The following is a 21,378-nucleotide window of genomic DNA, read 5'->3' on the forward strand; positions in this document are numbered from 1 at the left end:
CTGGGTGGCTCAGTCGGTTAAGTATCTGCCTTTGGCTCAGGTCCTGGGATGGGGGGCATCAGGCTGCTCTCTGGGAGCAGGAAGCGGGCTCCTCCCTCCGGCTTGTGCTCTCTTGCTCTTTCTCTCAAATAAATGAAATCTTTAAACAAATAAATAAAAATGCCTTTATAAAAAAAAAAACTGTACATCCAACGTGGGGCATGAACTCACAACTCTGAGACCAAGAGTCACAAGCTCTAAAGACACACACACAAAGAGTCACACGCGCTGCTGACTTGATCCAGTCAAGTGCCTCGAGAAATATATTTTTAATATACTGCTGGGCTTATAAGTAAGTAAATATCTTCAAGGCTCCCCCCAAATTAAAAGCACTAAGAATACATAAATAAACAAACAAACGCGGGAAAATGAAAGGAAACAGGTGGCATAGCAGGGAGGCCCGCGACCCAAGGACGGAGACGCGCACCTGCCATTACCGAAGCCCGCACAGGACCGAGCAGGGCGCAGGTAGGGCCGCCTCGCAGAGGGTCCTTCGCGGAGCGACGTGTCCCCAGGATGTTCACGGGTGCGGCGGACAGGGGAAAGGAGCCACCGCTCTAAGAAACAATACACCATCAGTGAGCCTCATCGGAAACGACAAGTAACGGATTCGGACCCCCCGCCGCGAGAGAGGAAGACACCGTGGCCGTCAGGTGTTACAAAGTAACCATGTGGGAACTGCTCCCACATGGAATCTGGAAGCAAAACTGGAACCTAAAAGTTGAACGAGCGTGAAGAGACCGTCACAAACGACGAGATTTGAACAAGAAACAAGTCTAACCTCTAGATACGCTCATCAAAGAACGAAATTAAGTGACCCTGCTAATTGGCAGATTAGACTTCACCCAGCAACTAGGGAAACTCGGAAGGAGACGAAGAAACTGGCCAGAGCGCAGGAGAGTCCGGGGGTCGGAAACAGCGAGCGAGCGGGAGGCCCGCCTGGACACACGGCCGCGGGCGTTTCCACGGCGCAGCGGCCGCCGGGGCGGCGCGGGGAGGCGCGGCGGGGCGCGGGGCGGCGCGGGGCGGCGCGGGGCGGCGCGGGGCGGCGCGGGGCGGCGCGGGGCGGCGCGGGGCGGGGCGGGGCGGGGCGGGGCGGGGCGGGGCGGCCGTCGGAAGCGCGGCCTCGGCTCCGGCGTGTCTGGCGCCACCTCGCGGCCGCCCCACGCGCTGCGCACGGAGCCCCGCGGGTCTCCAGGCGGGCACCGGGACGCACGCCCCAAGCGCGCAGGCCCGGGCTCTCTCACGGGGCGGGGCGGAGGCCGGGGAGCCCTTCCCGGACTCGGGAGTCTCGGCCCTGGAGAGGCCTCCGGGGCTCACACCCAGGCGCAGAGCGGCTCGTCGCCGTCGGGGTGGCGTCCCACTCGCCCACGGTCGCGGCACCCAGCGCGGCGGCGGGCTCCAGGGCTCCAGGCTGCGGGCGGCAGCAGCGCGCGGAGGCGCCGGGCCAGGCGGGCGCGGGCGGCCGAGGCAAGCACGAGCAGCGGAGGCAGCGAGAGGAAGCCGAGGACGATGAGCGCCGCGGAGCCCCTGTCCGAGAGGAGGGCGCGGCACGCGGGGCGGGGAGCCGGGTGAACCTGCGGGCGAGACGAGCGGTCGGGCGGGGCGGGGAGCGGCAGAGCAGCCCGTGGCCCCGCAGAGGCCTGGGGGCGGGGCCCGGAGGATGGACGGGGCGGGGCCCGGAGGACGGAAGGGGCGGGGCTGCGGCCCGGGGGCGGGGCCGAGGCGGGGCCTGGTGAGGGACCGGGGGCGGGAGCAGGCGGACCAGGCGGCGGGGGCGGTCAGTGCGGACCCGAGGGCTGGGGCCTGGGCGCGGGTCTGAGGCCTGGCGGAGGGGGGTGGCTGGGGCCGCCTGGGGCCAGGCATTTCTGAATCATGAACGGGAGATCCGGGGCCCAAGCGGCAAATGCCCCGATTAGGAGTGCCTTGAGGGGAGGCTCAGAAACTTGTTCCCCGGTTGTCTCATAGCGGCTTTCCTCCCGTCTCTGCTTTCCCGGGGCCCTCCCCCACGTGGGCATCGGACCTCGAGCTCCTCCCCGTGTCTCTTCCCGGAAGGCGCCACCGTCTCTCCCGCGGCCCCGTCTTCATCCCCCTGCCACCCCCCCCCCGCCATGCCTACAGAAGAAGGACCCATGGCATGGCTACCTACATGCATGCCCCTTCCTTAGACGGAGCCATAGCCCATTCCACACGGGGAAATCCAGCCCAGGGCAGGAAGGGTCTCCTAGTAGCTGTGGGGACGGGTAGGGGCGATGCCCTGGAGAGCTTTGGCCATATCTTCATCTTCTGTTTCTTGAACCCCCCTCCTCTTCCCACCATGCCCAGCTGTCCAGGCCCTGGTGGCCCTTGGTACAAGGCTAGGGGCCTCCCAAGGGGAGGGAGCTGTCCACTCCAGTGACAGACAAAAGCCCTTTTTCTGTGGCTGTGGGGAGGGGGTGCCTGGCAGAAAAGGGGCTTTCCAGGGAGGGGCACATGTGTCTCTGGGACAAGGGGGCCATGCTGAAAGGGTGAGATTGACCTACAGCCCAGGGCCCTGCAGGTCTGCAGGACAAACCCCACCCCCAGTCCCAAGGGCCCCAGCCAGCCCCCACCCTGCCCATGGAGGGCCTAGCTCACCCTCGAGTGGCACAGGAATCCCAGGTACACGATGGCAGCCGAGGGCAGCAGCACGAGCAGGAACGCTGTCGAAGGCAGCAGCAGCTGCAGCAGGAGCCCCGCCAGGGCCTGGCCAGGCAGCAACAGGGTCCCCAAGCCGTGGACAGCCAGGCCTACCCATCCTGGGGACATCAGGGCTGAGGCCTGGCAGTCGGGAAGTCTTCCTGGCAGCATGGGTGCCGTGTCAGAAGTGCCCCCTCCCTCATCTTCCTCCGTCTCCTTCTCCTGTTCACTCATGCTTTCCCAGGCAGCAGGCCTGGTGGGTTCCCAGCAGTAGTCAGACGGCAGGACCTGGGTCCCCAGGTCAGACTCCCACCCAGAGCCCAGCAACCATGGTGGACCCAGATGGAGGACAGCGCCCTGGCCCAGGTAGGCCCAGCTCTGACCATCAGAATCCAGGGCCACACCACTGCCTCAGTTTCCCCTGCTGCCAGGCTGGGACTCTCTCTGCCAGGCAACTGCAGCTCCAGCCCTGGCTAGTGTCCCCAGCCAGCTCCTGTGTGTTCTGGTCAGAGATTGCACAGCTGTCCTGGCCCTGGGGCCCTCCTCCCTCCCGGGCCCGCCCTCTCCCTGCTTCCAGCTCCCCCACACAACGACTTCATTTCATAGGTCGTGACTCTGACAACAGCCCCATCAGCGGCTGCTGTATTGAGGTGGCCACACACTGCACTTCCCAGCCTTCGCCCCTGCTGGTGCTCTCATCCCAAGCCTGGCCTTCCTCAGCCTCAGTAAAACAGGGGCAACACTGGGTGGTGCCTAGACTGTGGGGCTGCTGAGAGGCCACGTGAGCAATGCACGTGAACCGCTTAGTGGAGGACCCAGCATACAGTAGGTGCTCAATAACAGAGGCTACAAATACAAGCATCCTTTGTGTTGGAGTCTCATCCGTCCTGAAGACAGAGAGAGTGTGCATTCCATTATTTCAACAGGTGAGAAAGCCTTCCCTGACCTTCCGTAAACCCCAACTTATTTCCCCAAGTATCACTGAAATGCTCTTAACTCCCAACAGACATTAGGTTTTTCTTACATAGCACGCAGCATTTTATTTTATTTTATTTTATTTTGTTTAAGATTTTATTTGATGGGGCACCTGGGTGGCTCAGTGGGTTAAGGCCTCTGCCTTCGGCTCAGGTTATGATCCCAGAATGCTGGGATCAAGCCCCACATCGGGATCTCTGCTCAGTGGGGAGCCTGCTTCCTCCCTCCCCCCAGGCCTGCCTCTCTGCCTACTTGTGATCTGCCTGTCAAATAAATAAATAAAATATTAAAAAAAAAAGATTTTATTTGACAAGAGGGCAACAGAAGCAGAGTTGGTAGGGGGGAGAAACAGGCTTGCCTGCTGGGCAGGAAAACCAGCTCTTTACCAAGGCCCCAGGATCATGACCTGAAGGTGGAAGCAGACACCGAGGACTGAGCCACGCAGGTGTCCCATAGGCCCTTACACCATGTGAAGCAGCATGCTTTGTATCTTATCAGAGATATAGTATAGGACTAACTGAGAAGTCTGTAAAAATTTCAGCCAACTGGAAAGGCACATCTTTGAAATGGAGGCAAAGTCAGAGGTCGGTCCTAGGTTTTACTAAAAGCTGGCAAGGACCAGATTACGGAAAAAAACTCCTAAGTTGCAAAAATGCCCCATGAAGCTGGAGAAGTGGGCAGGACAGACGGACGTGGGCTGTGGGCCGCAGCTCAGACCCCGGACCCAGAGGCAGGAGGCTGGAGAAAGCATGGATGTCACGAGTGCATTCACCAAAAGCCCTTGCTTCCCAGTCAGTCCCAAGAATGCAGCTGCTTTCCTCAGACAAGGTAGCAGGTGGAATTTTATTTATTTATTTATTTTTAAAGATTTATCTATTTGACAGAAAAAGATCACAAGTAGGCAGAGAGGCAGACAGAGAGAGAGCAGGAAGCAGGCTCCCTGCTGAGCAGAGACCCTGATGCGGGGCTCAATCTCAGGACCCTGGGATCATGACCTGAGCTGAAGGCAGAGGCTTTAACCCACTGAGCCACCCAGGCGCCCCATAACATGGCCAATTTAAACAGCGCTTACCTAACTAGCTGACACTGGGAGCCGCTTGCCTGCGTGCGAGCTGAATGCACAAGCTGGAGGGCATCAGATAATGGCTCCCTCTCATGCCTTCCCCACCGTGGGCTCCATTGCTATCCAACTTTTCCTCTGACACTTTCCAGCACGTGAATTCCCTGCAGACACATGTGGATGGCGGATGCAGCGGTCGTGCACGGCGGGGCGAAGGCGTGCAAGCCTAAGGCAGGCCTCGGTGAGGAGGTGAGCGGAGGCTCCCTGCAGCCCACGCCAAGCCCTGTTGCCCAACACACACGCGCGCGCAACTGAATTATTTTCCCAAGTGCACACGCATCTTATACTAGCTGTTTGCTTATTCAGATACAAATAATTTAGGGTAGAAAACGGTGCAAGTGATAACGTTCAGACGCAGGGTTCGGGCGGAGAGGCCACCTGTCGGCTTCTCATAAGCTCCCGCCTCTGCTCACGCCCCTCTTGCATTCGTTCACTCACGGAGCAAACACTCGCCGAACTCCCTCAGTGTGCCATGACTGCTCTAGGCTCTGTGGACCCAGTGGTAAAGGAGGCCAACGTGGGCCTCTGCTTCGTAAGGAACAGCTCTGTGCGGGGGCCCCGGCAGGCCTGCGTGAATCCATACCGGAGTGAACGGCAGGGCTCTGGGCTGGGGCAGACGGCGGGAGGACCAGCCGTGCAGCCGGCTCCCACGGATGTCCGCCTTCAGGAAGGGCAGGTTCTAGCTTCCCTGGCTCTTAGCAGGGTGTGAGATTTTTCCACCAGGCCTGCCAGGGGTCAGCGAAACATGGACGTAGCTTTTTGGCAAGAGCGCCCTGTCCCCCCCACCCCTCCCACTCACCCCCTCACCCCCGCCATTTGCCAAGGGAAGCATGGAACAGATAGCTTTGATCTCTTGGTTTTGCTGCTTAGGTGGTAAACTATGACCTGAGCCAAAGGCGGGCGCCCAGCTGACTTAGCCACCCAGGCACCCCGGGGAGGCGACATTTGAACAGAGTGACTGAGGCTCACAGGAGAGAGTCCATGCGGCTTGGGGTGGGGGGGTAGATGGGGGCCACTCAGCCCCTTGGCAGAGATCTACCCTTTGGATCTGGTACCTGGAGAGGCTGCTCTGGCGGGGGGGGGGGGGGTTGGGGAAATGTCAGTGTTCTGCTGCTGCTCTAGAGCAGGAGCTGGGGCCTGGGGTGTGGCAAGGCAGGGCCTTGAGGACACCTCATTCCTGGGAGTGTGTGCAGCAGCTGGGGACTCGGGGCGGGGAAAGACACGACCCCTGCCCCAAGCCATGTTGCCTCCCAGTGGACAGTCATAAGAGGCAGCTGGGCTATACCGCCCACTCCTGTCTGGGGTCTGGACAGGTGGCCTTCCCCGGGGGACTGGGGATGATAAGGTACTCTCCGAGTCAGGGCCCCCACATGGAGGTGACCAGTCCTGGAGGCCTTACACAGGCCCTCTCCTGAAGCACCACTTCCCATCCTCTGGACTTGACTCTCCTAAAACTCCTTTGTCTGACTCCCTCCTTCTAGTGTCCAGGCAGGGCTCTGCCCCTTTCACAGCCTCTGCTGAGTTGCCTCAACCTGCCCTCAAGGGGCTTCCTACTCCCCACAGTGTCATCCCGGCTGCTTGGCGTCCCTGGTCAGTCTTCTATCCTGGCGTGGCCTCTGTGTGGGGGGAGGGGCCCCACTTACCCCGTTCCTTTCCCCAGCCTGGAATCAGGAGAGAAGCCAAGCTCTAGCCGCAGAGGTGGTCTTAGCCCGCAGAGACAGGAGTGGGGGGAGGAGCAGGGCCCGAGGGAGGCACGTGGGTGCCTCTCTGGGGCAAGTCATGGCACAGCAAAGGCTGTGGGCCTGTTTCGGCCTGCCTGGCCTTTGTCTCCCAGGAGGGAGGCCCAACCAAGAACCCTGGCGGTTGGCAGGGGAGGAAAGGTGCTGGGGCAGGGGCTGCTGCCAGCCCCCAGGGTGTGTCTCCTTAAGGTGCTGGGTAAACAGTGCAGAGAAGCGACCAGTAACCGGGCCCAGGAGACCACAGTGTATCCCCACCTACAGCTGCAGCCCCAGCCTCCCAGCTTCTGGAAGCAGGCAGTCCACCTCCACACTTTCAGGTGTGTCATGAGAGGGCTACGGTGCCGTGGCTTGCCTGGGAACCGCGTGGAGAGGACCCCAACTGGGGGACAGAGCCCAGGGTGGACCCCCTCTAGGGGAAATGGGGAGTCAAACCCTTCAGAAGGCTAAGTGGTAGTCTGGTCCCCTGGGGAGACGATGGGGGGCGGGGGGTTCATATTGGGCTGGGGATGGCCAGTGGCCTCCAGTAACCATGAGGGATTCCTGTTCTTCACAGATGGACTCCAGGAGCTCCCAGCCAGGGGAGCGAGACGTGACAGAGGCAGGGGCTGCGCAGGAACTTCGGTGGGTGGAGCTGGGCTCCGAGGAGGCCCTGGGAGCCGGGACAGAAGGTCCCAGTGCCCCGCAAGCCGGGGGGCGCCTGCTGCAAGCCGTGTGGTGGGGTCATCTGGGCCTGGCAACAAAGCTACTGCGTCAAGGGGCCAGTGTGGAGGAGAGGTGAGCCCCGGGGCGGAGTTGGCAGGGGTCCCTTCTCTGGGCAGGGCGGCAAGGGCCCTTCCACCTGCGCCTCTGCCCCCGTGCGTGCCCCCCTGTCTGCCCACAGGGACCACACGGGCAGGACCCCGCTCCACCTGGCCGTGCTGCGCGGCCACGTGCCCCTGGTGCGTCTCCTGCTGCGGCGCGGGGCGGCGGTGGCAGCTGCCGACCGAGCGGGGCGCACACCTCTCCACGAGGCCGCCTGGCACGGGCACTCGCGGGTGGCCGAGCTCCTTCTGCGGCGCGGGGCCCCCGCGGCGGCGCGCTCGGGGGCCGGCCTCACGCCGCTGCACTGGGCCGCGGCGCTGGGCCGCACGCTGCTGGCGGGGCGCCTGCTGGACGCGTCGGGACCGGGCCCCGCGGCGGCGGACGCGCGCGGCTGGACGGCGGCGCACTGGGCGGCGGCGGGCGGCCGGCTGCCGGTGCTGGAGCTGCTGGCGGCGGAGGGCGCGGGCCTGGACGGGGCCCTGACCGTGGCGGCCGCGGCCGGGCGCACGGCTGCGCTCCGCCTCCTCCTGGCGCGCGGGGCACGGGTGGACGCCCGGGACGGCGTGGGGACCGCGGCGCTCGGCGTAGCGGCGAGCCTGGGCCGCAGGCAGGTACGGCTCGGCCTGGCTGCGGGGAGGGCGCGGGCGGGCGGGCTCCTCGGCCAGGCGGAGCGGGGCGGGAGGGCGGCTGTCAGGGGTCTGAGAGCGGCCTCGCCCTTTGTAACCTCTCTTGGGAGGCCGGTGAGGATGCCTGGCCCGGCATGCGGACTTCCTCCTGGTGACTGGCAGCAACAAACACGGAGCGAGCACCAGGGCTGTCCTGGAGTCCAGCAGGCCCCCAGGCAGCCGGCAGGGAGGCCGCGGGCTGCTTGGTCTTGGACTTTGTAGGGGGCTGGAGGAGGTGCCCTCCGGGACTGCGGAGGTGCTGGCCCATCTCTTCCCCGTCCTACCCAGCGGGGAAGCAGCCCTGAGAAAGCGGCCGTTGGTGGGGGAGGCCGGATGAGATGGGGGTCAGGGCCCGCATCTGCCCTCTCCGCCCCTCCTCTTCTAGGACATGGAGGTGCTGCTGGACCACGGGGCAGACCCCAGCCTCAAGGACAGGCACAGTCGCTCTGCACTCCACAGGGCTGCTGCCGGGGGACACCTGCCCGCTGTCCAGCTGCTAGCAGTCTGGGGAGCAGAGGTGGATGCTCGCGACTCGCTGGGCCTCACACCTCTACACCACGCTGCTCGGGGAGGCCACGCAGAGGTGGCCAGCCACCTCCTAGACAGGGGAGCGCAGGTCAATGCTGCTGGATGGCTCCACAAGACCCCCCTTCACCTGGCCATGGAGCATGGCCACAGCCCCACTGCAGAGCTTTTGCTGAGCCGAGGGGCTAGCCCCACCCTGAGGACACGATGGGGTGAAGTGGTCCAGGACCTGCTGTCTGAGGGGGCCTGCCCTAGGCACTGCCCACCCTATGCAGAGAGGAGTGGGAGGGGCGCAGAGCCCCAGAGGCCCAGAGCTGGACAGAAGTCTTCTGGCTCCCACGGTCTTCAGTGTGCACCAGTTCCTCTCTTGTGGACCGAGGCTGCCTGCCTCCCTGAGGGGAGGACAGCAGAGAGGTTCCCAGGAGAGAAGGGGGGCAGTGCCTTGAGCTCCACTAATGGACCTGGGACTGCTCCGCAGCCCCCTGGGATCACATCTCCCCTGCAGCTGCAGCCTCCTCCACACACTGCTTTAGCAGAGACCGAGTCGTGGCAACAGATTTGACTGACACCTGACAGTCTCCCGTGTCCACCATGGGGTTGTCACCCTCAGCTGCTCTTGCTGTGACACGGGGACGTTCTTACTGTGTTTCGTTCATTATATCTGGTATTTGCCTGTTGGCACCCTTTTTTTTTTTAAAGAGCGAATCTTTTTTTTTTTTTTTTTTTTAAGATTTTATTTGTTTGTCAGAGAGAGGGAGAGCGAGCACAGGCAGACAGAACGGCAGGCAGAGGCAGAGGGAGAAGCAGACTCCCTGCCGAGAAAGGAGCCCGATGTGGGACTCGATCCCAGGACGCTGGGATCATGACCTGAGCTGAAGGCAGCTGCTTAGCCAACTGAGCCACCCAGGCGTCCCTTGGCACCCATTTTAAAAAAGATTTTATTTACTTGAGAGAGAGAAAGAGAGCATAAGAGGGGAAAGGGTTAGAGGGAGAAGCAGACCCCCTGCCAAGCTGGGAGCCCGATGCGGGCTTCTAGACATTCTAGACATCCAGGATCAGGACTGCCCAAGGCAGTTGCTCAACCCACTGAGCCTCCCAGGTGCCCTGCTGGCATCTCTTTATCACAGGGCTGAACTAATGGGCACAGTTGTTCACATCACCCCTGTGATCCAGGGCCCGCTCTCAGAACCGCTGTCTTCCCTCTCACAAACCCAGGTGATACTCCTCCATCCTAAATTATCTAAGGTCAGGTACCAGACAACAGGGACAGGGACTATGCACCAAGGACCACTGGGATTCTCAGACAAGCCAAGGCAAACTGTTTCCCTTGCCCTGTCTTTCCTGTAGGACCCCAACAGAGGTTCTGGCCCAAGCTTTTTGCTCCTTCTTGCTTCTGGCTCCGGAGGACACTGGTGCCTCTCTGCATGGCACAGCCTCTCCTCAAGGGAAATGCAGGTAGTAAAGAATGTTCCTCAATGATGTCAGCCTCTCCCTGTCATTACTCAGCCATCTCTGTAAGTTAAAACTCCTGTGGCTGTGGCACAGCTGAAACAGATGATCGGTTGTTTCTGATGACCCACCTCTGGATCCTCATAGAAAATCATCATCATATGCAATTTAAAACTATAGTTTTTCTGAGAGAACAGCTTTACGGAATGGATCTAATTTTTCAAAAGTGTGAGTTCTGCCAAATATTTTTAAAAAGATTGTATTTATTTATTCATGGGAGACAGAGAGAGAGAGAGACAGAGGGAGAAGCAGGCTCCCCACTGAGCAGGGAGCCAAACGAGTTGTGCCAAATTAGCACCTTGGCCCACAGGCCACGGAAATGCTTGGATTTACACCCAGGGTAACAGGAAGCCTTGAAGGAGTTTGTGAATGTGACATGGTCTGATCTGCTTGGAACTGGCCAAACACACAGCGGCCTGCTCCTGAGGAAGCAGGTCCAGGGAAGCCAGGAAGATGGGGGCACCTCAGCAGCAGGGGTTGGGATAAGCAGGCAGAATCAGGCTGATTCTGTAGGCAGAGTCCCTTGGACTTGGTGACGGGCTGGATGTGGGAGGCGAGGTATGAGGGGACAGCAGAGACTCCCGGTGAGACCCAGGCCCGAGTTGGGGATGTCGGCGATAGACCTTTTACTCCATGGGGAGAGCAGACCCACAGGAGATGAGGGAAAAGGGAGGGCTGGAATGACATCTCTGGGATCCTCCCTGAGAATGGTCTCCGGAGGTGCGGGACGGCCCTACACCGAGCTCGCAGCACAGCCCATGGGCTCTACCTTCAAGGCACACCCAGCACCCAAGTGCCTCTCACCTCCTCCACTGGGTCCGCTATGGGCTACACCACCATAGGCTTCACGCGGGACACAATGTTGCCATAGCCCAGCCAGCGCCCACCCCAACTGGTCTCCCTGCCTGAGCCCTGGCCACCCCACAGTCTTCCCTAAACAGCAGCTAGCAGCTCATTTAAAAAGTTGGTGGTGCTACTCTCCCGCTCCAAATGTCCCCGACTCCTTTCATGAAAGCAAAAACCAAATGTGGGATATTGTATTGCTCAGATGCCCTAGTGACCTCACCCAGCTCACATGCTCCTCCTACCGTGGGATCTCCATGTGCCTCCTGTGAAAATTAGTAACAGAGGGGTGCCTGGGTGGGTTAAAGCCTCTGCCTTCAGCTCAGGTCATGATCCCAGGGTCCTGGGATCCAGCACTGCATCAGGCTCTCTGCTGGCAGGGAGCCTGCTTCCTCCTCTCTCTCTGCCTGCCTCTCTGCCTGCTTGTCATTGGTCTGTCAAATAAATAAAATCTTAAAAAAAAAAAAAAAGAAAGAAATTTAGTAACAGAAAGCCTCACTATAATGTAGCTGGGAGGCTCAGGGCAGAGGGCGCCCTCCGGCCCCACCACTCACCGACTGCTGACCCAACCAGAAGAGGGACTCTGCAAGTGGGTGTTACTTCCACTACCCCCAGCAGGAGGAAGAGAGGCTTTCCTCGTCTGCCCAGCAACAGCCCAGCCAATGAGGGGACTGTCGCAACCTAGACCATGAGAGACAGCCATAATTTAGCCAGTCAGAGACTTTCACAGCCCAGCCAAAGAGAGGGACACCTGGGTGGTTCAGTCGGTGAAGCCTCTGCCTTGGGCTCAGGTCATGATCCCAGGGTCCTGGGATGGAGCTCCACATCCGAGTCCCTGCTCAGTGGGAAGCCTACTCGTCCCCCTAACCGCCCCCACCCCCGCTGTGACCTCTCTCTCAAATAAATAAAAAATCTTTAATAAAAGAGACAGCTACGATTTAGCCACTGTATTTCAAACTCTCAGTGTACTCAAGTGGACTTTTGTTTGCAACAGCTCCTCCCAACCTCCTCCCTTGGTGGTTCTCCTGGTATTGGAGAAGCTGGCTTGTCCTAGATTGCAATTCTCTTATTTAAAAAAAAATTTTTTTTAAGATTTTATTTACTTATTTGACAGAGAGAGACCACAAGTAGGCAGAGAGAGAGGTGGGGAGGAGCAAGCTCCCCACTGAGCAGAGAGGCCGGGATCCCAGGACCCTGAACCCTGAGATCATGACCCAAACAGAAGGAAGATGCTTTACTGCTGAGCTGCTGGGGGCGCCTGTGGCAGTTTTGTTTGTAATGTTAACACTCCCAACCTAGAACTGGAGGCTGTGTCTCTGCCCCTCGACACTGAGTGAACTTTTGTGACTATTTGGGCTGCTGAAATGATGCTGTGTGGCTCTCCAGGGTGAGCCAAGAAGGCATAAGGCACCCTATCACCTTGCCCTTCAGCCACCGTGTCGGGAATGACGGCCCTGAAGCCTCCAAGCAGCGAGGAAGCCTGAAAGCAGCATGTACCCACCATCTCTGAGGCTCCGCGGCCACGGGACTCTCACCTGCCCCACTCCCACCACACTGGCTGTTTTCCTGATCCTGACCACACCAGGTGTACTCTTGCCTCTAGCCCTTTGCCCTGGCCGACTCCTCTGCCTGCTGCTCTACCCCCACAGATACCAACCTGTGCCTCGGTCACTTCCTGCTCGCACCGCCACCCTCAGTGCACATGCTAACACTATTTAAAATTGTGCCCCCCAAAAGAGAAAGCTCTTCTGCAGGTAGAATGCCAGGAAGTATGGGAAGAATGATGAGGTTAGAAGACCAATGAATGAGGGCAGATTTGCCAAGAAATAGGGTATGTATGTGGTCTCAAAGTGTGGTGGCCCTGGAGGGGTACTGCTCACCCGTTCCAGACTGCGCTCCTCATTCGGGTTCACGTCCACCACAGCACCTCTCAGTGGACTGTATACTTCTCCTGGTGGCCCCTGACACAGGCTGAGCATGCAAAGTTACTGGGGTCTCCCATTTCCGCCCAACACAAGGCATCCCTAATAGCCATGTTTGCTCACAACTACTGTGTGAGTTGACATGTTGTCTGACTTGCATCCTATCTGAGGCCCTCCCTGTCTGATCCGGATTCCTCTCTCTCTCTTTTTTTTTAAAGATTTTATTTACTTGACACTGAGAGCATCTAGACCACAAGCAGGGGGAGGGGCAGAGGAAGAGGGAGAAGCAATCTCCCTGCTGAGCTCCATCCCTGGACCCAGAGATCACCACCTGAGCTGAAGGCAGATGCTCAGCAGACTGAGCCACCCTGGTGCCCCTGCTTCCTCCCTCTCAACACAACGCCTCTGCATTTCTATCTCCATTTCTGGGTCTGCCTACAAGAAACCCTTAATGAGTTACAAAGTATTTCTCTACAAGATACTTACTACTTACAAGCATAAAAAAGGTGGAGAAGCATGGTAAACAAAACCTTGAGCCAAGTGGTCAAAGCTGACAGCAGCCAAGTTGGGACAGGCTGCCATCCGGCTGGATACTATGCACAGACAAAAACACAGTATAATTTACGTAGTATTCTGCCAAAAACGTCCGACCAGACTCTAATGAGGAAACATCAGATTCAAATTCAGACATCCTACAAAATAACTAACCTGCACTGTTCAAGAATGCTGGGATCAAGAAAAAAAAAATGAGGATTGGGGGAGCCTGGGTGGCTCAGTGGGTTAAGCCTCTGCCTTTGACTCAGGTCATGACCTGAGGGTCCTGGGATGGAGACCCGCATCGAGACCCGCATTGGACTCTCTGCTCAGCGGAGAGCCTGCTTCTCCCTCTGCCTGCAGCTCCCCCAGCCTGTGCCCTTCTTGTCAAATAAAGAAATATAATCTTTAAAAAACAATGTTTAAAAATGTAGACCGTTGGTGCTTTTGGGTAAAGCGCATGGGGAGTTCCATGAAGTAGTCTTGCAACTTCTCTGTCATTTAAAAGGTTACAAAGAAGTTGCCCCCTCCCATCCGGCCCCCGACTTCGTTATTTTTCATTTTACCGGTAACACAGCGGTAAGGTGGTGAAACGCAAAACTGACCGTCCGAGGCACTCCGCTTCAGGGTAAGTGCTGCGGGCGCGAGCTCGCGTCCCGACCATTTCCAGGGTGTTTGGCTTCGCGCGCTCAGGCAGCCTCGGCACCGCCGCAGAGCCTTCCTGCCCGCCGGGACCCCGCGCGCCCCCCGCTCCCCGCCCCCCGCGCCCCCCGCCCGCGGACCCCGCGCGCCCCGCCCCCCCGCCCGCGCCCCCCCGCCCCCCGCCCGCGGACCCCGCGCCCCCCGCTCCCCGCCCGCGCCCCCCGCCCCCCGCCCGCGGACCCCGCGCGCCCCGCCCCCCGCCCGCGCCCCCCGCCCCCCGCCCGCGGACCCCGCGCCCCCCGCTCCCCGCCCGCGCCCCCCGCCCGCGACCCCGCGCGCCCCGCCCGCGACCCCGCGCGCCCCGCCCAGCGGACCCGCCTCCGGCCGGCTTCCGTCGGCGGACCCGCCCACTCTGCGCGTCCCGGACGCGCGGGACCGTGAGCGCCCATCTTCCTCACCGTACCCACCGCTCCGGACCGGCTACTCCATCCAGACTGCGAGGCCCGGCCCCGCAGGAGCAGCCGGCCGCCGGCGCGGGGGGAGGGCGCTCCGCCGCAGCCCGCGAGCCCCCAAACCTCGGACGAGCGGCGCAAGGAACCCCGCCCCGGAACGCCCTTCACCCCGGAAGTCCCCGCCGGGCCGCTGACCCGGATGCACTCGGGCGTCGCCGCCGCTTCCGCTGGAGGCGGGGCGGCGCATGCGCGGCTGGGCAGAGCCGCCGGCCCGCGGGCGCCATGGTGTTCCTCACCGCGCCGCTGTGGCTGCGGAGCCGGCTCACTGACCGCTACTGGCGGGTACAGGAGGTGCTGCGGCATGCGCGGGTGAGTGGGCCGCGCACGCCCCGCGTGCCCCCGCGTCTTCCCCCGGCCCGGAGCCCGCAGACGGGGCGCGGAGCCCGCGGGTCGCGCTGACCACCCTCCTTTCCCGTTCTCGACCCAGCACTTCCGCGGAAGGAAGAACCGGTGCTACCGCCTGGCGGTGCGAGCGGTGACCAGAGCGTTTGTGAAATGCACGAAAGCGCGGAGACTGAAGAAGAGGAACATGAGGACGGTAAGCGCGGACGGCCGCCCCCCGCCCGGGTCCCGCCCCGCTCCGGCCCCCATCTCGGGATGGCGTCTGCGTCTGCGACCGCCCTCGGGTCCCGGGGTCCTCCCCTCTCGCTTCACGTCCGAAGCCGCCGCCAGCTCTGCCTGCTCCGCGGACGGAGTCGGGGCTAGCCGGGCTCTCTCCTGGGCCGCTGTGGCAGCTCCTCGCCGGCCCCCTGCTTCCACCGCCCTGCCCTCCGCGGGAGGCCCTGGGGTGGCTGCGACCCCAGCCGGACTCGGTGCCGAGACCTCGTCTGTAAGCGCCGGCCTTCGTCAGTGGCGCTTCGTAAATACTGGCTGGACCCGTGAGGAAGAGGGCAGAATCCTGACCCCCCTTTTTAAAACATTTTATCTGTTGATTTGACGAGAGTACGGGGGGGGGGCAGCAGGGAGAGGGAGGGGGAAGCAGGCTCCCCGCTGAGCAGGGGGCCCGCTGTGGGACTCGATCCCAGGACCCTGGGGTCACCACCTGAGTGGAAGGCAGATGCTTAACCCGCTGAGCCGCCCAGGCGCGTAGTTTTGACCCTTTAAAGTCAGAAATGCCTCAGTACCTGTCGGCCAGGGTCACAGCATGGGAAACCATCCCTGTGCACCGTGGCCTCGTGTGCAGGGTGACCTCCGCATCCCAGCTCTGTTCTTCACTCAGGATGTTAGCCTGGTGCGGCTTCCTGCGTCGACCACGAGTCAGCGGTCAGTGCACGGGTGCATGGGACGACCTGTGGGCAGCGGCCAACAGCACACATGCGTCTGCTGCTGTTGGGAGCAGAGGACCTCAGGGTGGGCTGGGGTCCCGGTACAGCTGCGGCCTCATGTGAGAGCCCATTTCTCAGGCCCACTACTGAGTCAGAAACTCCGGGGGGTGCGGCTAGAAATCTGTTTTAACAAACTTCTACCTAATTCTCCCGCGTGTTCAAAGTTTAGAACCACTGAAGGGAGAAAATGGACTGGAGTACTGTCTTGACATTGAGAAAATAATGACAAGAATCCAACGCTTTATTTTTATTTTTTAAAGTGATCTGTACAGCGTGAGGTTTGAAAGCACAACCTCCAGAGTTGCAGGCTCTAGCCGCTGAGCCAGTCAGGCGTCCCATAATGCACCCCCTTGTTTAACAGACCAGATCTATCCAGAAGCCCCCGTGTCACTCTGACTTCCCCTCCCAGGTTATTCTTGATTTCTGTGCAGTTTTCGGGCCTGTTGCTGTGCCTGGAACGTACCCTCCTCCTCCTTGCTCGGAAGGTTCTCATGATGCCTCCCCTGCCCTCTCCTCCAGTCCTGCTCTTCCCTCCAGACCGTGTTCACCTCCATCTCTGCAAAGCTTCACCTCCAGTTTTCATGCTCACCTGGTTGCACTGATCTCAGTGGCTGTTGTAGTTCATCCACATGGATCCTTTCTGCACTGAACTCTTGACTGTCAGAGTCTTTTGCCCACTTTTGTATTCTCAGGGTCTAAGAAATGCTTTAGGGCATGTGATTTTCCTACTTATTTAGAAGGAAGCGGGCATTTGAATGAAGGGCATCAACTTTTGCCAACTGTACTGCAGGATGGTGTGCGGGAAGAGAATTCACGGACTGTTTTATTTACTTTTGCCAAAAGCGTTTGACTTTTACATGACTCAGAACCTTTGCTGGGAGACACGGACATAATGCACAGTTAGTTCTTAAGCATCTCAATATTTTCTTATTTCAGCTCTGGATTAATCGAATTACAGCTGCCTCCCAGGAACATGGTCTGAAGTACCCAGCATTCATTGTCAATTTAATTAAGGTACGGTTGAGGATGTGGTCCTGTTGAGATGTTGGAATCTACTGAAAGTGATCCAGCTGACAAGGTCCAGTACTACAGGCTGTGGAGTGTGGGCTCCTTGGCACGTTCTCAAGGTGGAGCTGTGGCAGGGTCAGGGACCCATTGGAATTGCTTTGCCTTTGCCTCACTGGTAGCAGAATTGGAAATAGGGCAGCGATACCAGGACTTGAGCCCTTGTGTTTCCCCATCAAGAGAAAAGTGGCGGAAAACTTGGCTGGACCTTTAAAGTGTAATTTCAAAGTTTTGCACTGAAATTTGATTTCTGAGGAGGTAGCATATGAAGTTGAAACTCAGTCAGACAGCAGGGGGAGTGTCTTGGAGAGGAGAGATGAAGCATGTGTCACAACATTTTGGTCAGTTGTTGAATCGGGTTTACCCTAATCCCTCTGACATTTAAATTTTTTCTTAAAAAGGGGAGTGGGTGTTGTGCTTCTGGCCTGTGCCACATCCTGTCTTCGGCACTTTGCAAGTATCCTCATGCATGACTTCGTCATTGTACCGATGAGCTCGAGGCTCAAGGGAGTGGACCTTGCCCCAGGTGGTAGAGCAGGAACCCCCCTGCACAGTTACGGTTCACACGCAGGATCATCCTACCTTTTGCTTTTCACATTTGTCCGTTTTGGGAAGTCCCATATATTTTACTTGATAGATGATCTGGTGCCGCTCCCTTGTGGGAATCGAGAATACCCGCTTTTGTTCTTCACTTCTCTGCCGGCATCTCACCTACTTTTGTGTCTCATTTTGTTGTTTCTACAAGGGGGATTGTGATTTCCTCTTTGAAGCTGCCTTAAAGGTTTCCCCAGGCCAGCAGTCCTAGTTCTGCTGGGGTGACTGATGAGATCGATCGTTGACCCTTCCAAGGTTCTTAGGGTCCATCAGGACCAGATGCCGGCATCCTTGCTCATGGGACATCACCTCCTGCAGGATGCCTTCCCCTTGTCCACATTTACCTTCAGCATCCTGCTTGGATACGTTTGCCACAGGCTCTCCACCTCCCCTGAGAGCCCATGTGTCCCAGGAGGGCAGAGACTGCCCTGGAGTGGGTGCTCAGCAGAGGAGATGCTTCTGGCTGACTCAAACCATAGGACTCTTGGCTGCATTCAGTCTGGCTGCTTTTCTTTCTTTTCTTTTTTAAGATTTATTTATTTATTTGACAGAGATCACAAGTAGGCAGAGAGGCAGGCAGAGAGAGAGGAGGAAGCAGGCTCCCCGCTGAGCAGAGAGCCCGATGCGGGACTCGATCCCAGGACCCTGAAATCATGACCTGAGCCAAAGGCAGAGGCTTCACCCACTGAGCCACCCAGACACCCCAGTCTTGCCGCTTTTCACTGAAAGACATTTCTGACGCTGACACAGGCTCTGATTTTCTTCCCAGTGCCAGGTGGAGCTCAACAGGAAAGTACTTGCGGATCTAGCCATCTATGAACCAAAGACTTTTAAATCTTTGGCTGCTTTGGCCAAAACAAGGCGACAAGAAGGATTTGCTGCTGCCCTGGGGGATGGGAAAGAACCGGAAGGCATATTTTCCAGAGTGGTGCAGTATCACTGAGGGGGACTCCAGCACTGTCTGCCCTTTGCAGCGAGCGTCTTAGGAAGTCGTCTTTCCCCATCACAGTAATTCAAGTAGGGGCTAAGAATTATTTGTCACCAATGTGTTTTATCACCAGTTACTCATTTACATTTTAACAGGGGTAAGAGGCCTCTTTTCCCTCACTGCGACAGATCTAGAAATCGTACAAATTGTACAAATAAAGTTCGTGTGGTATTCAGAGCCCTGAATTGTCTTCTCTGGCATGCCCTGGGTGCCCTATGGGGGTGGGGGGGAACTGCCAGGGTGAGGGGTCCGCTGAGCATGATCTACAGCCTGGAGAGCAGGAGCCAAATGGCCGAACTTTGACCTTGGCTCTCCCTTCAGGGCCGTGCTGGTAGCCTGTCCAGAACCCAAGCCTCCCAACCCCACACTGGCCCTGCCTATGCCCGACTTAAGTCTTCTACCCCGGTTCTCCAAGCAACAGCAGGGACCTGGGTGCTGAGCTCTCGGGCCACTCTGAGTCCCAGTTTCAATTTCTCCGCCTTCTGCCTCACTGCTGAGGCCAGTAAGAGCAGCAGGCTGGGTGTCTGTGGTGGTTCCAGTCCCACCTTTATGCTCACAAGCTGGGTGATCATCACATCCCCCAGGGGGAGATCTGCATGTAAGGGTTTTGGGTCCTTTCTGCAGATACTCTACTCCATTAAGTACAGAGTCCAGCCCAGATTTCCCAACATGCTCTTTCACAGCAGCTCTAACTCTGCCTACTGCCTTGCTGGGGTGTCTGTCCCCTGCTCAGGTCCACGTCCCTTCCACTGGTGAGCTTTCTACCCTCAGCTTCTCTCGCATGTACATTGAGCTCCCTCCAGCTTGGCTCTGTTCCCCTCTTGGCCAGCTGTGTCTCTTGCTTCCTGCTACCACTGGGTCTGTAGTCGGTCCCAGCATGCCCGGGTACTCTCACCAAAGCCATCTGGAACCAAAATCCAACAGATACAGTCAGCCCTTGACCTCTAAAGACCATGGACTTCCTCCCCTCTTCCCTCTCACTGCACTATGCCTCTGCTCTGCGCTTCCACACATACCCTCTGCCCCAGGTCGAGGCCCATGGTAGCGGTTGGTGTCTCCACTTACCCGGCAGTGCACACCTGGCTACCCAAAATGAGTGCCCACCTTCCCCCCTCTCTCTCCCAACAGTCCTATGCCAGGTCTCTCATCCTTTGCTAGTAGTCCCTTGGAAGTCATTCTGGGTTCCTGTTGTGGACTCAAGACCCCACCACCAGACCCATGGAGAGCCAGTGAAATGCTGACCACCTACCACTTGGTGATCTCTTGAATCTGTCCCCTTCTCTTCATCCTCCTGCAAGCCAACATCTTTCCAGGCTCCAATTACTGTACTGGCCCCCTTACAGTCCCCTCCTCCTGGCTCCTGTCACTGCAGTGATGAGCACCAGACCATTTGGAGGTCTTGTTCACTGTCCCTGGCTATACCTAGTTTAGTGCCTGGCTATGGATACAAGGTGCTCAGGGCACCCTGTTTACCAGGGAGTGGGTTCTGCACACGCACCAGCGTGGAGGACACAAGACTCCCTTGTGCGTGAGCCTGAGCTCTGTACAATGAGCTGCCGTGCCTCTCCTTTGTCCACCTCAAGGAACACAGCCATGTGACAAACCCCCACGGGCTGCTCCCAGCACCCACTCCCCTTCCAGCAGCAGGGCCAGGTTTTCCTTCAGGTAAGCCTGGGTGCATGGCCTGGCTCGAAAGGCCACAGCCATCCCCTTTTCCCTCTTTTCTGGCCACTGCTTAGGGGTTGGTAGAACAACCTAGGCGGGGCCAGTGAGAAGTAAGCTGCTGGCTGACAAGCGAGTGTTCCTCCTTTCCTGAACCGGGTGCTGTTCAACGCGCAGAGCGCGCAGAGCGGGACATCTGGATCGGAGAGCCTGGGGAAGGGAGATGGGACACTGTGTAGCCCCTGGGGAGGAAGCGAGGTCGGGTCTTGGTTGGCCCTCTATGAACTACGGGCAGATTTCGCCGGGGGTGAAACCGGTCATAGGAGCGGAGCGCCGTCAGGAACCTCTCCAAGTGTCCGGACCTGCCCCGCCCAGGCTCCTACCCGGAATCTCCTCTCCAGCCTAGCCCACCCTCAGCCGCCCCTGGCCCGGGCTCTCCCCCGACCCGCACGCGGGTTCCTGCGCTAGGCCTGGTCAAAGCTGGGGCTCAGCGCACGGCGGCAGCGGACGAATCCGCGGCTCGGGCTCCGGTACGGATGCGAGGGCAGCACTGCCGCGGGTTCCGCGAGGAACCCCCGAGCCTTCCTGGTGAACTGCTGAGGGATCGCGAGGGCTTCCTCCGAAGGCTCCCCGCCCCGCCCCTCCGTCCCGGGAGCCACCGCTGCCTTTCCCCAGGCTTTGCCGAAACCCCACATGCAGCTCCTCCTCCTCTTCCCCTGCGGACTCGGTTCTCAAGGCAAGAACTTCAGGAGCCCCGCGTGAGCACCCGCCCGAAGCGCGGGCTCAGTGAGGCCCGGAGACGAGCGGCCACGCCCGCAGCCGCGGGCGGACGCAGGCGATCGGCACGTCGTTGACGCGGGCTGGCGACGACTCACCGGCGCTCGTAGCCACCCCCGGGAACGCCTGCGACCTCCGCCAGCACCCGCGCGCGCCCTCGCGGAGCCGGAGCCCACCGTGCGCGGGCCCCCTCAGGGCAGGCCGGGGCTGCGGGGCGGGAGCTCCGCGAGCGGCCGCGTCTCCGTGCTAAGAGTACGGCTGCACCGGGGAGGCCAGAGTCTTAGGGCGCCCGGGGCGGGCACCCGCGGGAGTGCTTCCGGGTCGGGCTGTGGCCCTCGGGACCATCCGGGCGCCGCGGGGCCCTCTGGGTAACGAGCCCGCCCCCGCCCGCTCTGAGCTACGGCGTCGACGTCAGCCGCGACGCTGACGGGTAGGTCGTCCAGCCAATCGCGGCAAGGCGGCGCCGGGCCGCCCGCAGAGCGA

General features: G+C 59.6%; 3 protein-coding genes across 7 annotated transcripts; 2 read left to right on the top strand and 1 right to left on the bottom strand.

Moving 5' to 3' along the window:
- Positions 1-1,110: 1,110 nt before the first annotated feature.
- On the bottom strand, positions 1,111-3,297 carry TMEM88B (transmembrane protein 88B). 2 transcript variants are annotated; one of them, XM_032303706.1, is made up of 3 exons: positions 2,812-2,925; positions 2,656-2,720; positions 1,111-1,616 (listed from the first exon to the last, which is right to left on the bottom strand). In XM_032303706.1, the coding sequence occupies exons 1-3, from the start codon at positions 2,813-2,815 to the stop codon at positions 1,356-1,358; spliced, it is 330 nt and encodes a 109-aa protein (XP_032159597.1). In that variant the 5' UTR covers positions 2,816-2,925; the 3' UTR covers positions 1,111-1,355. The 2 variants fall into 2 exon arrangements, with proteins under 2 accessions (XP_032159597.1, XP_032159596.1); XM_032303705.1 differs by having other exon boundaries at positions 2,656-3,297.
- A 3,464-nt stretch (positions 3,298-6,761) lies between these two features.
- On the top strand, positions 6,762-13,051 carry ANKRD65 (ankyrin repeat domain 65). Of its 4 annotated transcripts, none has more exons than XM_032303699.1 (4): positions 6,762-6,848; positions 7,085-7,305; positions 7,412-7,943; positions 13,015-13,051. In XM_032303699.1, the coding sequence occupies exons 2-4, from the start codon at positions 7,085-7,087 to the stop codon at positions 13,027-13,029; spliced, it is 768 nt and encodes a 255-aa protein (XP_032159590.1). In that variant the 5' UTR covers positions 6,762-6,848; the 3' UTR covers positions 13,030-13,051. The 4 variants fall into 4 exon arrangements, with proteins under 4 accessions (XP_032159590.1, XP_032159588.1, XP_032159589.1 ...); XM_032303697.1 differs by lacking the exon at positions 13,015-13,051 and adding an exon at positions 8,383-9,200; XM_032303698.1 differs by lacking the exons at positions 6,762-6,848; positions 13,015-13,051 and adding exons at positions 6,856-6,981; positions 8,383-9,200.
- A 1,596-nt stretch (positions 13,052-14,647) lies between these two features.
- MRPL20 (mitochondrial ribosomal protein L20) lies at positions 14,648-18,633 on the top strand. Its single transcript, XM_032303688.1, has 4 exons — positions 14,648-14,793; positions 14,912-15,022; positions 16,746-16,823; positions 18,238-18,633. Exons 1-4 carry the CDS (start codon positions 14,707-14,709, stop codon positions 18,409-18,411), a joined length of 450 nt encoding a protein of 149 aa, XP_032159579.1. The 5' UTR covers positions 14,648-14,706; the 3' UTR covers positions 18,412-18,633.
- The last annotated feature ends 2,745 nt before the right edge of the window (positions 18,634-21,378 follow it).

This window comes from Mustela erminea, chromosome 10 (genome assembly GCF_009829155.1).
Source record: "Mustela erminea isolate mMusErm1 chromosome 10, mMusErm1.Pri, whole genome shotgun sequence".
Classification (NCBI taxonomy): Eukaryota; Metazoa; Chordata; class Mammalia; order Carnivora; family Mustelidae; genus Mustela; species Mustela erminea.

Excerpts from the sequence above, each read along its gene's own strand:
- ANKRD65 (XM_032303696.1), top strand. The coding sequence starts at position 7,061 with ATGAGGGATTCCTGTTCTTCACAGATGGACTCCAGGAGCTCCCAGCCA. Across the intron at positions 7,306-7,411 it reads GGGGCCAGTGTGGAGGAGAG|GGACCACACGGGCAGGACCC; the intron begins GTGAGCCCCGGG and ends GTCTGCCCACAG. Across the intron at positions 7,944-8,382 it reads CGAGCCTGGGCCGCAGGCAG|GACATGGAGGTGCTGCTGGA; the intron begins GTACGGCTCGGC and ends CTCCTCTTCTAG.
- MRPL20 (XM_032303688.1), top strand. The coding sequence starts at position 14,707 with ATGGTGTTCCTCACCGCGCCGCTGTGGCTGCGGAGCCGGCTCACTGAC. Across the intron at positions 14,794-14,911 it reads AGGTGCTGCGGCATGCGCGG|CACTTCCGCGGAAGGAAGAA; the intron begins GTGAGTGGGCCG and ends TTCTCGACCCAG. Across the intron at positions 16,824-18,237 it reads TCATTGTCAATTTAATTAAG|TGCCAGGTGGAGCTCAACAG; the intron begins GTACGGTTGAGG and ends TTTTCTTCCCAG.
- TMEM88B (XM_032303705.1), bottom strand. The coding sequence starts at position 2,931 with ATGAGTGAACAGGAGAAGGAGACGGAGGAAGATGAGGGAGGGGGCACT. Across the intron at positions 1,617-2,655 it reads GATTCCTGTGCCACTCGAGG|GTTCACCCGGCTCCCCGCCC; the intron begins GTGAGCTAGGCC and ends TCTCGCCCGCAG.